Source organism: Monomorium pharaonis, chromosome 11 (assembly GCF_013373865.1).
Source record: "Monomorium pharaonis isolate MP-MQ-018 chromosome 11, ASM1337386v2, whole genome shotgun sequence".
Taxonomy (NCBI): Eukaryota; Metazoa; Arthropoda; class Insecta; order Hymenoptera; family Formicidae; genus Monomorium; species Monomorium pharaonis.
The window spans coordinates 6,651,045-6,666,142 of NC_050477.1; the positions used below are offsets into that span (position 1 = coordinate 6,651,045).

General features: G+C 33.3%; 1 protein-coding gene across 1 annotated transcript in view; it reads left to right on the forward strand.

Moving 5' to 3' along the window:
- LOC105837203 (protein fem-1 homolog CG6966) overlaps window positions 1–14,922 on the forward strand; it is a 42,315-nt gene extending 27,393 nt beyond the window's left edge. Inside the window, exons 2-8 of the mRNA XM_012681778.3 lie at window positions 8,156–8,315; window positions 8,647–8,847; window positions 9,637–9,888; window positions 10,041–10,197; window positions 10,441–10,879; window positions 10,970–11,182; window positions 11,273–14,922. Of these exons, the coding sequence (XP_012537232.1) occupies window positions 8,156–8,315; window positions 8,647–8,847; window positions 9,637–9,888; window positions 10,041–10,197; window positions 10,441–10,879; window positions 10,970–11,182; window positions 11,273–11,680 (1,830 nt within the window). The 3' untranslated portion in view covers window positions 11,681–14,922. The remainder of the gene's footprint in view (window positions 1–8,155; window positions 8,316–8,646; window positions 8,848–9,636; window positions 9,889–10,040; window positions 10,198–10,440; window positions 10,880–10,969; window positions 11,183–11,272) is intronic.
- Window positions 14,923–15,098: the final 176 nt, after the last annotated feature.

Genomic DNA, 15,098 nt, shown 5'->3' on the forward strand with positions numbered 1-15,098 from the left:
AATTGCGATGGAGCATTTACCGAACAACGAGTCATTTACGAGGGTAAGTTTTGTTTAATAACCGAAAATTATAATTAAATGTAATAAAAAAATATTAATGAAACAAATTCTACAGTCAAACAGAAACAGAGAAGTTTGAAAAATTTTACTTCATTTTTGAATAATTTGCGGATTCATGTAACACCGTATATTAAGCATGTACAGTAATCTTTACACTATAGTTATGAAAATAACTGTAATTTACTCAAAATTTTGAATTATTATTTTTATTATATTGGTACAGAAATTGATGCGTGTATATGTCAGTATATTTTACAATTTAAATTACGCGCGCGCACGATAAGCATTGGCGTTGAAGATCTTCACACATTTAAAAAGGTTTATACAATCTACATAAAACTTGCTATTTTTAATAACAAAAAGCCCAAAAATTCAATATTGTAATTAAGAATTGGAAAAATCACAAACATCTGTCTTGTCACTACATTATTATTTTGTTCACAAGTTAAAAATATTATGTATAACATGATAGATGTTATTTTTTATATCTTCTAATAATTTCTTTTTTATTAAATAATCAGGACTGTGAAGTTATAATTTTATATTGAATATCTTAAAATTATTTTAATTTTGTTGTGAATGGTTGGCCATGAATGGCAAGAAAAATGCCCAGCAACACCAAGGTTGCATTGTTCTATCCATAGTTACTTGGAACATGCGGGTAATCATTGTCCGTTCTGGTGACGGTTTTGTTTATTGCCGCGACACCGATGTAAGAAGCTTAGTAATAACTGGAAATGCCCAGCAACGCCAGTCATGATGCGGAGTAATTTTCTCTTCGAGTTAGAAGAAAAAGCTCTAGCTACAAGAAGAATAGACTGATGAAAGCGTGTGTTCCCGAAATATTTTTGTCCAGCACTAACAGTTCGTTGTCCTTAACGAGAAACGCGTCACGGACGCTGATGTGTGTGCCGGCTGGCGTCCTCTCTCGGCCGACTGGTTTGAAAACGATTTAATCAATTCCAAATCACGGAGCTGGACAAAACCCGTTTTAAAAATATAATCTATCTTCGTCTTTTTTCGAGGGTCGACTATTCGCAATTGTTTTTGTTTGAAATGTTAAATCTAATTCACATTTCGTAAAGCATCCTCATTAATTTTACAAAGACAAAGTGAGAAATGGAAAATACAAAAGTTACCACGGCTACCTCCGCATATTCTATTTCTTTCTTTTGGATTACGGATTTTTACGAATTAGTCATTATATGACATTTGAATTCAACATTGTTCTTTATCGTTTGATTGCTATTAAGCTTACACAGTTATACATTGCACAGAATGTAAAAATTACATCGTATCGTTTTTGCTTTTTTGTATTCTCTAGAGTTAAAATAAAATTTGAATATAAGATGAGGTGTGTGTGTGTGTGTGTGTGTGTGTGTGTGTATTTTGTCTTTTTTCTTTGTGTCTATAATGTTTTTCTATAATATTTTACATTTAAAATGTAATTCTAATTTATGTTGAAAGAGAGAAAAAAGAAAGGAAGAAGAGAAAGGGATATAATTAACAAATATTATTAATATTAATATATAAACCTAAAGAAAAAATAGAAAATAGTGAATATAAAAGAAAGAAAAAGAGAGGATAAAAAACACATTGTTTAAAGTTAAAAAATAAATAAAACAAAAATAAGAGGTTGAGCGAGGAGAAAGAGAGAAATAGAGGAAGAGAGGGGGAGACCGAAAGAAAAAGGATTGCCCAGTAAGCAAAATATTATTAACATAACATTATTACAATATCGTGATATTATAATATTTTACATTTCTAAAAATGTATTTCTTAATTTTTTATATAATTTTTATTATGAAAAACATTAAAAAAGAAAGAAAGGAATAAAATCGATAGTCGCATCTACCGAAATGTTGTCACCGGTTTCCTGAAACCCTGATTGACAGTCTTACTGCGATAACTTTGTAAGAAGCTGTTATCACAGAGCTAGCAAAAGATAATTTGTATAGATGGTTATCTATGTAATTATTATTGCAATTTATATATTTTCAAAAAGTAAAAAGCTAAATAGCGCGCGCGTAGTGCACGTCTGTAATGTTTTACACAGAAAAAAAGTAATACAGACAATTAACATATGTAATTGCGGGCTGCCAACTACATAAAACACTCAATACAATAATATTTGCTATTAATGCAAGTACAATGTTGATATTGCAATAGCATATATTATTGTATTAAGTATATTTGTAATTGGCAGCCCGCAACTACATATCTTATTGGATATATTACTTTTTTGTCAGTGTAGTAACGAAAAAAAATCACAAATTCAAAATAAAACTTTTGATCAAATTCAACCTAAATAATATACATTTCTGAAATGCTACAACTTTGATTATTAAAGTGACAATTATTTTAAATAAAAAATTATTATATTTACACATACAAATTAATTTCTCTACAAAAACAATGATATGTAAATATTTTGCATCAATTAAAAATAAGCACTACAAAATGAGTGTATTAAATTTTTTCTCTACAAAAATAATGATATGAAGAAATATACGCCAATCTATAAAAATAGATGTTTATTCTTTGGCTGGCATTCATAGTTTGATTTTTCATTAAGCTTTTATCAGACTAGAGATTGAATTGAAATGGAACAAAACTAATATTCTTTAACTTTGTTTTGACTGGTCAAATTCCAATTCAATCTCAATCTCAATCTCTAGTCTGATATGACTTTAAGATTGTCTTAAGTTTGTCTTTAGATACAATTTTGTTAATTACAAAGATTATTTAATTATAAATTTAAGAAAATCTTAAATACAAGATCAAACTATAAATATTAGTCTTTCGTATTAAATTATTGGCTGCTGTGCGCCGATGTGAGGCTGCTGCGCGCCTGTAAAAAACAATTGTCAGGAAGCATATTAGCAAGAAATAAAGGACATATTGACCTGGCAAATAAGTATTTTAATACAAATAAATTACAAATATTACAAATAAATATTTCATAATGTATAGAAAAAAAAATAGTAGTATTCGAAAGTACAAACTTTCAGCTTTCCACCGTTTTTTCCCCGGAGCGCTGTACGTTGATCTATTCACGAATAATAAGCGATGAAAATCAAAATGACCATTTGTTCTTAAAATCTCGATAACTCGGTCAAAAAAATTGCACAGCGATGAACAACTACTCAAAATAAAGGTAAAAGATCCCGCTGTAAGATGCAAGTAACAAAAAGTCTTCGCGATTTTTTCCACAGCAGGTGTAATGCGGTAAGGTTGCATAAAAGTTTTCATTTTGACAGGTCAAGTTTTATCACTGTACTGTTTCGTGAAAAAAAAAAGATAATTGAAATCGCCAAAATTCATCTAAAAAATTATGCAAAATTTTGACACAAGTTTAGTGTATGCGCTAATTTTGTTAACCAGTATATAAATGGAACATTAGAATATATGTTTGAAAAATTGAGCCTTTAAAAAAAGGCTAGACGTAGCAACACAAAATATTTAAAAAATTACCAAAAAATTACAGAAAAAAATTATGAAACAAAGTCTAGACGGATTTATCGCGATAGGTGTAACGGAAATTAATGATTCAGAGTGATAATTTAAATACCGATAAATGAAAAAAAGAAATTGTACCATGGGAGGAATTATCTTTTTTTTTCTTTATTTTTTAAATCAAACTTCTTTATGTAATAGCGTATAATGATCGACACGATCGCTTTGTAACTTGTCTATTGCTGTTACAGCTCGTAAACATTATTGATGCGGGCACGTGCTCTTTGCGTCTCCAGATATGATTATAGTAATGATCGCTCGTCCGCGCAACAATATCCGCCACAATTATTGTTATAATTACTCCGGATATACGGGTAAGCGTAATTTTCAATTCGCGCACGCTTGTATGCCGTAATCATAATTGTGCCGCGGGGAACTTTTTGTCGCCGCTTCGAAAATACTGGTTCACGATTGTAACACCGTAATTACTGTGTATAACAAGTCGATCGAGGTCGAACTTGGTAGGATTTTCCGACGGATTTTCCACGTAAATTGCATATTTCGTGGTGCACTGCATATTTAAATGTGACTTTATTGGTATCTTGTTTACTTCCCCTTTGTCTAAAAAACATCGATAACAACTCATTATAACGTAACGACGATAAACTTTCTAGATAAATTGTATTTTACTATTATTATGTTGTGTGTGTGTGTGTGTGTGTTATTAAATTAAATAAAAAAATATCTTTTTTTTTATATATATAATATTAAATTATTAATCATATTTATTACTTTATTTTATTTTTTTAAATTAATAAGAAATATGTTGGTATATTTGATTATATAAGATAAAATATATGCTTATACTTAATATATTCTATGTGTGAATTTTTATATTTGTTTAATATAATTATTTATTATATTAAACAGCCTGTAAGATGTGTTAAAAATGAAAAGATCAATAATTATTATAAATTACATAAACATACTCATAAATATAATCATACGTCATTCTGCAATCTTATAATTTATCTGCATTAATCCGCAGATAATTACTATGGATGAATGATTTAAGCGGTCTCATTGATCGTCGTCACTAATTTTGTTCATTTATACTTTTTTACTATTTCTCTCTCCGTCTTTTTCGTAAACAATAGAATCGGTTGCTTTTCTTCGGTCGACGTGATATCGGTGCGTTAAAGTGTCGTAAAATTGGACACCTGTTTTATTTTGCATTTGAGATTGACAGCGTTGCTTGATATATTGACGAATTTAAAAATATTACGCTCTCAACGCGAACGAATGGGTGACTATTTACGACGTGTGCTACTTTTCGTAATGCAACGCAAGCAAACTAAATCTTTCCAAGTGGCAAACGTAAAATTTAAGTGGGACGTGTCTTCCAGGTTTGCAACAACACAATACTTGCATATGCATCAGCCATTGAGAGACAAGCACACGTACACCGTACTCGTGGCGTACGGTACTTAACCGCAGTTACAACTGGCATTAATTGTTTTTAGCGTTAAATTTATGATCAGGCTATACATTGCGCGTTGATATGTTGATGTATCTTGATGAACAGTACCGCTATTTCTCCGCGTAATTTTTCTTGTGTTATATGAGTTCATGTAGAGAAAGCTTCAAAAGTATTTAAATGCCTTCTTCAGATGAACGTAAGAAAACAGCATGATTATTGTTGAAAGAAAGTCCTGCTATAATGACCCATTTTCTGCGAAAGACAAACGCCGGAAATAATATAACAATAACCTTATTATGTGAAGAATAATTTATTATTCGATTCTTGTTACCCGATGGACATTATCGAAGCGGTTTTTTCACGTCTTTGTCGCATCGCGAAATAGCACATATCGCCACTACTGCGATATAATTACGAAAATTTTATTGCTATACATCGAAAGAAATCCAACACTGCGATTTTATGCAATTGCAACTCGTTTTCTGTCGACGTCGTAATTTTTTTTAGATTCATGGATCCATTTTTGCTAAGTTTTGGACTTGTTTTACGTAATTCAGAGTGAAGTGAAAAGTTTCATTTTGCTTTATTTTAAATACAATTTTGTCGTCATTATTGATCGTCTACCATTATAGATAATATTTAACCGTTTCTCGCAGCTGTTGCATGTCTCTTAAGTGGAAAATTATTACGTGGAGGTGCCCGCAATTCATGTATTCTTTTCCATCCAAGCATAAAAGCAAACTCATCTTTTGTGAGACTGTTTCGGCATCGACTGACCTCATTACCTACATTTTACCGAGGAACCGAACAAGAATGTAACAACGATGGAGGGAGTAGGGAGTCGAAGTCGAATGAACGGACTCACGAAAAAGTAAATCGGCCACACAAATAACGGCACTGATTTTCCTTAAGTAGAAAACAAAGTAAAAGAATAAGAAATGTAAAAATGTTGACCGTTTATTGATTCCTTGTTGATCAAAGATCGAACTCTTCAATTGCATGTCCATTTCTGTCGTTCTATCTTTTTTAATATTCAGTGAGCAACAAAGATAGAACGGTATTTGTTCATGCAGCGCTTAATGTAATTAAGGTTAATCTACATTGATAGAATGTGAGAAAAAAATCGTAATCGCGTTTTGAAACTTACAGAATACGTTGATTCTCTACAAAAAAAAAAAGTAGTAAAAAAACGAAATCCGAAAAGAGTATTATTAATAAAAAACATTAATAATTAAATGTTAATAAATTTTAGTACAAAGCGCAGTAGTTAGTACTCAATGAATTATTAAAATATATTTATTTCAGTTAAAATCCACACATACGAAAATTCGCGATTTGCTTTTAAATCATTTTCAGCGAATTCTAACAATAATTTTTCCGCAGTCTCGTGTTCTCGTAATTTGATGTTGAATGAAGTAAATTATATATTAGTTTGTTAGACACTAAGTCTTGGACACTAAAAGGATTGCACTGCGTATTTTCATCAATACATTTTGTATAAGAACGAATATATTTTTAATAAATATTTTGTGAACACAAATCGATATATGGATGAAGCTATCCTTTTCCCTCTTTTTCTTTTGATTAGAACAATACAGATCTTTCACGAAAACTATGTAGGTCCTTTCCTCGTGGAGGAGAAACATTAAAGGAAGGGAGAAATGCGAGAGAGGAGGAGAAGAGTGGAAGATCACAAAGTTGAAAAGAGAGTATCGGCTTTGCCCCTCTTTCTCCCGGTAGCGGCCCATCGTAAGCAGCAGTTTGCTTGTCACGATGAGCCCCAATGTCAACCGATTATTCGTTTAACGGGACTCGCACGTCCACGATAGTTGGAGAATGATTTCTCCAGAAGGCAGTGGGTTGAAGATTCGGCTCGCTGCGTTCAGTCTTCTTCTAAGCGTGTGCGCACATAGATTGCTCCGATTTCATATACAGCGACAACACGATAATCGGGGAGTGTTCGTGACTTTAACTTTAACAAAAATCGTACCGTTGAACGAACTGTGTGAAAAAGAAATTGGGAATTTTTTCAAACTGCGATTCCTTAACGAATTGATTGCGTTTAATACAATCCAATTTGACTCTATTGATCTCTCTTGGATAGGATATTTAAACTGATCGTCATAACACGATGATACAATTATTCATTATTTGACTGTCACGAACAAATGGTTAATTTATCAGTTTAATAACATTGTCATAACATTATTTAACACTTGGCTCGTGATCCTTGAAATCTCGCACACATTGTAGAGAAACCCATTTTCGCATGTGACTGCGAAGGACAAGCTAAAAACTTTTGTCATCTTGCGTTGCATATTTTCGCGGGTTTGCAAGAGGCTTTCTTGTCACAGTGACGCAAGGATTTAGTCTCTCTCTCTCTCTCTCTCTCTCTCTCTCTCTCTCTCTCTCTCTCTCTCTCTCTCTCTCTCTCTCTCTCTCTCTCTCTCTCTCTCTCTCTCTCTCTCTCTCTCAGCGTTGAAATTGAAATGAAACATGCACTATAGCCACGTGATGTGTTCAAATTGACAGTGAACGTCGACGCGAGTAAATTCCTCCGGTGCTTATCTTCAAACAAAACTTGTCTCAAGTTTCTCTCTCGCGAAATCGAAGTGAAATTTTCTCTTTTTGATGAAAAAACAGTGCTTGTTGTTTGAAATCTGATTGAAATAGTTGGAAACGTACGAAATATAATAATTAGAAGATAAATGTAAATATTGATAAAATTTGTACAAGGCAAACGATCAAGTTAAAAGACCGAAAGAAATTGTTGCAACTAAAAAGACAAAAAAAAAGTTTCAAGAACGTGGAACGACACAAGAGAATTTGTGAGATTTAAATATTTATTATTTAGCGAATTCTTGGCCTTGAATGTGTACATACATGTGTCGTACTAGTAATTCGCTTAGACTTTAAACCAGTCAGCTTTGAAATATCTATCTGCACACATCGCACAGCACGTCCGTGCTCTGTTGACGCACGTGCTAACTCATTAAGCGGTCCAACACGGGTTCCGTATTGTCGAACGTAAGTTGGCGCGCGAGAGCTTTGAAATTCTCCCATTTCCCGCAAATATCTTCACAATCCCGCAGATTTTTCGCAGCGATTATTTTCGAGCAAAGTGATATCAAGTGAAAATTTCTGTTCTCCCTTCGAAAGGTATTTCTGGAACATCGAGGCAAAGATGAGGTAGGACAACTAGTCGGTGCCAAAACCCATGGCGCAACACCCTTAGTCATGGCATGTCGAAACGGACATTACGACGTGGCGGAGTACCTCATCGAAAAATGTGGGGCAGACGTGGAACAGCCTGGATCAGGTCAGATCACAGTCCTTTTCATTGATGGCCAATTATTTTGACCAATGATCCATTTATCGAGAATAGCCATCAAATCAGAAGTGACATTTGGCAAAAATACACGTTTTTTTTTTTTTTAATTCAGATTTTTTTCTTTGACGTTACATTTAATGACGGCAAAAATTAAAAATTGTAACCGTTATAACAAACTCGCTATGCTATAGGCTGATTTACCGCAATAGTTTTATTTACGATTATTAAGTTTATGTTATTTTATTATTCTTATAAATCGAAACTACTAGAGCGTCCGCTTTGGTACTAAGATTTTACCAGAATATTTCTTCGAAAACAGTGGTCTTCGAGGGCGAGACGATTGAGGGTGCACCACCCCTATGGTGCGCGGCGGCTGCTGGTCACTTAAACCTAGTCAAGTTGTTAGTAAAACGAGGAGCCAAGGTAAACTCGATCACGAAAACGAATTCTACACCCCTCCGTGCTGCGTGCTTCGATGGCCATTACGATATCGTTAAATTTTTAGTGCAACACGGTGCAGGTAAAAAAGATACAAATATACATTTGAGAATTATTTTTAAAGACATAAATTTTTTGTAAATTATTTTTTAATTCCATATATTTATTTTCCCTTATGGAAGAGTAAATGCAAGTAAAACTAGTAGTTTCACAGCTTAGAAAAATGAGACGACTGCGAAAATTTATGCAATCTTATAAAAACTACGCTTACTAATAAGATTCGATTTTTCTATCTAAAAAAAGGAAACGTTACTTTATTAAGATAACAGTATCAGTTAAAAGTAGAGTTCTAATGGATCAAATTTGCAAAATTAAATATTTTATTGATGTACATGTATTAAAAAATATGCAGAAAGTTTATTTACATTCTTTAATTTTTCTGTAATTATTGTAATACAAAATTATTTTCTCAAACATTGCTAATATATAGGGAAAAAAGCGGAAAGTTATCATTAATAACTTCTTTAATAAAAGGTCTCTATTTCTTTAATAATTTCATACATACATTTAATTATGTTGACTCGTATTTGGGACTTGTACATAAACATTTTAAAATGCTTGTTCGAAATTTACAATTGGTTTATTAAGTATATAGTAGTTTCTTTTCAAAATTATAATATTTACATTGACATTAACAACTTTTTAAAATGTTTGTTTAAATTTACACGAATTAATGAAAATTATTTTAACTTTAAATAACCTATAATTAGTATCATCATCTTATATTGTAAAATATTTAACAGATGCTTCACACGGAGCAAACTCTGTCTCTATCAGTATCCCATTATATTTCTATTATCCTCCGTTATAGATATCGAGATGGCGAATCGACATGGGCACACATGCTTGATGATCGCGTGTTACCGAGGTCATGTTAAAATCGCCAAGTTCCTACTCGCCCTAAAAGCGGACGCAAATCGCAAGTCCGTGAAGGGCAATACGGCGTTACACGATTGTGCTGAGAGCGGATCTTTGGAGATATTGAAGATACTTGTCGAACACGGCGCCCAGATGGACGTGGACTCTTATGGAATGACGCCACTCCTCGCGGCAGCAGTAACAGGTTAAAGCAGAAAGTTCCACGCACCACTCGAAGGTTCCCCTAAGACAGTTTTTTTTTAGCTCGTCCGAAGCTATCTGTTCCGCGACGCTTAAACTGTCGAGAAAAAAAGAAACGACCGCTGATCGAACGTTTCCTCGCTTCTTTTCTTGCAGGTCATACGCATATCGTCGAGTATCTCATAGGCATTCCGCAACTGTTCAGCAGGAAAGAACGTATCGATGCGTTGGAGTTGCTCGGAGCCACGTTTGTAGACAAAAAAAGGGACATGATTGGCGCTCTGCAGTTCTGGAAGCGTGCCATGAACGAACGGTACGTCTTTGTATACGGACAGACTGTCAATCTGTGACTGAAATGCGTGTGAAATGTTTCTTATCTTGGAACTTGCTCTATTAATCTCATATAATTTTGGAGGTGATTTTTGAACGCAAAACAAATTTATAAATACAATAAAATATATGTATTTTATCTTTCACAAATTCTCTAAAGCAAATATAATTTCGATTTTTGCTCTAGAGAGAGAATGTACGACACATATTTTTTTTCTCTCCTCAGATATCGGGGAGACGGACCAGTGATATCAAAGCCCGAATCTCCGCCACTTGTAGCCGCTTATGATTTCGCTCGAGAAGTAATCGACCCCGAAGCTTTGGACGATCTGTTAGCAGATCCAGATGAAATGCGCATGCAAGCGCTGGTCATCAGAGAACGAATATTAGGGCCAGCTCATCCAGACACTAGTTATTACATTAGATATCGCGGAGCTGTCTATGCAGATGCGGGTAAATTCCGTCGCTGCATCGAACTATGGAATTACGCTCTCGACATGCAGCAGAGCATGCTAGAACCGCTAAATCCTATGACGCAAAGCTCTCTATTTAGTTTTACTGAACTCTTCAGTTTTATGGTAGGCGAAGAAGGTAAACAAACAACTCGGGGTCGCAGAGTACCACCAGCAAAAAGAGAAGATCTTTTGAGAGTTTTTGAGAAAGCTGTAAGTGCAATAACGTCATGTTGTTGTCTGTCGGTATTTCTCTAGTTATCAAAATTTACGCATTTGTTATGCCGGCAAAAATGTTTGTAGGTTAACGAGGTAGCGAAAGGAAAACAAATGTTGGATAAGATGGGCGATCTGACATGCGAGCGTGATTTAACGTATTTGAACAGAGTTCTCGTTATCACTTTACACTTGGCGTGCTTATTAACGCGTGAAACCGGAGAAAAGAATAGCGAGGAATACAACGTCTTACACAAAGAGCTCTACAAATTAGTCCGAATAAAAGCCAAAGGTAGACAGGTAAATGGCAATAATTTTCTAATAATAATAATTGGCAGAATAAAGATAACAATCGATATCTACGATTCCGGTTTTGTTGTATATTTTCAGGGCCGCGACGCGCTGCAATTAGTTCACAGCGAAGACAGTGCACTGGTTGGTAGGTATCCCACATGTAAGTTTCCATCTTCTCATTTGACCAAGGCTCTGCTGAGAGTGGGCGCGGATGTAACTGCCAGGGATAATGACGGTAATACGGCTCTGCACCTTACTGCGCTGTTGCATCCTTGGCGACCGATCCTATCGGTCGACCTGCTCGATGCCGGTGCGCATCTAGACGCGGTAAACAACGACGGCAAGACGTTCCAGATGTTATTGTGCAATAAGGAGCTTTACGATTCGATTTGCCCATTGAGGTATACCACGCTCACGTGTCTGGCCGCGCGAGTAGTCAAAAAGATGAGACAGACAATGAACAGAGTACCCGCACATCTTCACGCCTTTGTCGAAATGCACTAATAATGTCCCGATAAGATACCGCTGCAGTGAAACACCGTACCAGACACATTACTAATTGAGAAAGTGTTACGGTTGCAAAAAGCAAATTCGGGCCGATTCATAATTCATTTTAGCATATATTCACCTTCTTGTACAAGAAAGTAGGCAAGCGAGACAAGTATTGGAGTGTGAGGTCTAAGATAGCTCGGTTGGATGAGTGGCCCGGATTTTATTCCCGACCTAGTTTTCTCGCCCTGATATTTTTTCGCTAAGAATAATGTACGTAGCGCATTTTAATGGCAACCTCTCCGAAGGTATACATCTCTGTACTGTATTTAGGATCTTTCAAAATCGCTTATTTCTGGATTTTTTTTATAAGGATGATTTTGAAATATTCCGTATAAAATTCATTAAACAGAGATACCAAGATTATTCTTGGAAAGCACAAGCCTTCTGATTGACGATATAATACGAAACACACGCATGACCCCAACAAGATATTTTGACAGATTTTTTTCGTATAAAATATATTTCGCAATAAGATTTTCGCAAACAAAAAGTATTTCTTTTATTTAATCAATTCGAAAATTCTAAAATGCGAGCCGTCGTTATTGGTGTACAGAAAGACTTCGTTGAATTGTCCAATTTATATTAAAAAAATCAATATGTAACACAAACGTTCCGATTCATCGATTTGTGAATCCTCCTCAGTGTATATAATTAAACAAGATTAGTCAAAATACAGCAGATTTCATGTCAACAGTCTCAATGTCATTATCATTCTCCTCCCGTCAGTCAATAATTAAAACCAACAAAATGTAACCTGGTGTAATTTATATTAGTCATTGATAGTCAATTAAAAAAGAAATGTTAAAAACTTACTGAAATGAGAACGAACAAATTTCACCGATCCATTGAAACTTGTAAAATTTGAACTAGCTTGTGCGACAACAGATTTTAAACGAAATATAAACTGCTAATGTTTATCATATGTAAGACGGATATACATATCGCTGACCTCACTTTACTGTAGATATAAGTGTGTTTTATATCGATAAGATCTTTAAAGAGCTCGTAATCAATTTTTTAACAAATCAGTTCAAAGTAAATTGGATCTAGAAGGTCCGTATAACTTTATAAATTCAAAGCGTTTTTTTTGTTTCTTGATATGAATCATTTCCGATATTAAACTTTTTTTTCAAGTTGAATCTCATTTCAAATTTTAGCATTATCCCAATCAAATTCATGGGCGCATCTCGAACGATATTCTGTAATAACTGACTTATAATTGTCAATCTTTCTAATGCCATTCTTGTTCAAATTTTACAAGTTTTAATGGATCGATGAAACTTGTTTGTTTTCCTTATCTCAGTAGTTTTTAACATTTCTTTTTTAATTATTCATTACTAATGACTAATATAAATTACATTAGGTTATACATCTTATTGGTTTTAATTATTGACCGATGGAAAAATACTAACAATGGTACTGAAACCATATGAAATTTATTAAGTACAGAAAAGATTAATATGAAATCTTCTGTATTTTTATCAATTTTGTTTAATTAACTATATACACTAAGGAGGATTCAAATCGATGGATCGAAACGTTAACTTATTAATTCTTTTAATACAAATTGGACAATTCAACGAAATCTTCCTTTTTTACGCACCAACAACGGCAGCTCACATAGGCATTTTAGAATTTTCGGATTGATTTAATTCATCGAAGCCTTATTTATATTTCTTTTTATTTTTTATTTAAGTTGACAACTTTCTTTTTACGCTTTGTATTTCATTTATTCAGTCTAAAGAAAATTCTAAATACATGCGTCTTTAAAGATTGCGGGAATTATATTCTACTATTAAAAAGTTCTATATTCCATAAAATGAAATAATATAATTCTTTATAAAAGTCATTCATATCGGCCCTTTGTTTTCTATATTTCTTAAGCAAAAGTTAAAACTTCGAACATATAAATATAAAATAGAAAATGTTTTATATCAGATGGTATAGTTGTTTTAATACTATTCCATATTTTATAATAATTGTCTTAGCAACATAATCAAAAACATCTACTAAACGCCCGAGAAATGGGCTCTAAAATCTGCATAATGTGCTACATTTTTCTTCTCTTTTCCTTTAACATTTGTGTAAATTAGTTACAAATTATATAATGTATATGAAGATTCAGTGCCGGCGTTAAGGGGGGAGGGAACGCGGTCGGGCGATCGTCCAGAGCGCCAGATCTGTAGAGGCGCCGCTACCCGGTGCCCCTAATATGCGGATCGAGCCCCTGAATGGGCGCCATGATAATCTTGCCCGGGGTGTTAATATTGCAAAAAAAAAACCGGCACTGTAAGGATTCCTAGAAATCATTTCAATATGAAACATTTTTTGTCGATTGTATAAATATTATCTTATGCTGTTCCACAAGATGCAACATGTATCATGACTATGTATAAAAATTAGATTCATTATTTAGGTTAGATTCATTTTTAATGAATTTTATATAGAAAAAAGCCATAAATGAGGATCTTTATTTTTTTTAATTATCTAAGCAGATCATACTTTTATCAATATTCATACACTGCAATGTTTTCGAGAAATAAGAGGGTGCCACTTTGCTATACTAGTATTGGCAACTTATGTATATACATATATATTTTTTAATATAATTATGGTGATTTATAAAAAAAATATTTTTTAAAAAAGAATTTTTTAAAAACTAAAAAATTAAATTAAAACAGAAAACCTGACTCTGATCTATTTTTATTTCAATTAATCTTTATGTTTTGTTAATTATTCAATCAAACTTTTTTTATTATTCAAAAATCAATTGGCATTATTGATGTTTCTGTTCAAAATTACTGAGCATCTTTAATCTCTTGCTTGCCATTATTTTCGATTGATATTAGTAAATAAATATGACGATATATTTTGATAGATTTCTTCGATATTATTGTGCGATGACACAAAAAAGAGATGAATGAGCTTCTTGATGAATGAGCTATCGAGTAACTACTGGTATTGCAGCAAAGTGATAACGCAGATATTGTGTGATTTTGTTACTGGTAATTTTTATAATTAAAAGTCTCTCCCTTATACAACCCCACGCAAGCCATATTACACACACACACACACACACACACAAAATAACGCTAAATAACATAAATGTGCGTTGAATTTAAGTGTATTAGCTTAGAAAAATGACTTTTTACCTTGCTGTATAAATAAATAAAGAGAAAAACATTTGTAATAAAGTTTTCTGATACTATGAATGATGCAACTCTATTCTTAGTATATTACCGTTTTGTTTCCAATATTTGGTATATATATATATATATATATATAATTTTATTTTAACACGCTTCGAAAATGCATCACGCGCGCGTTATTTAAGATTCTGTTGACGATTGATATCAAACGCGAACCACGG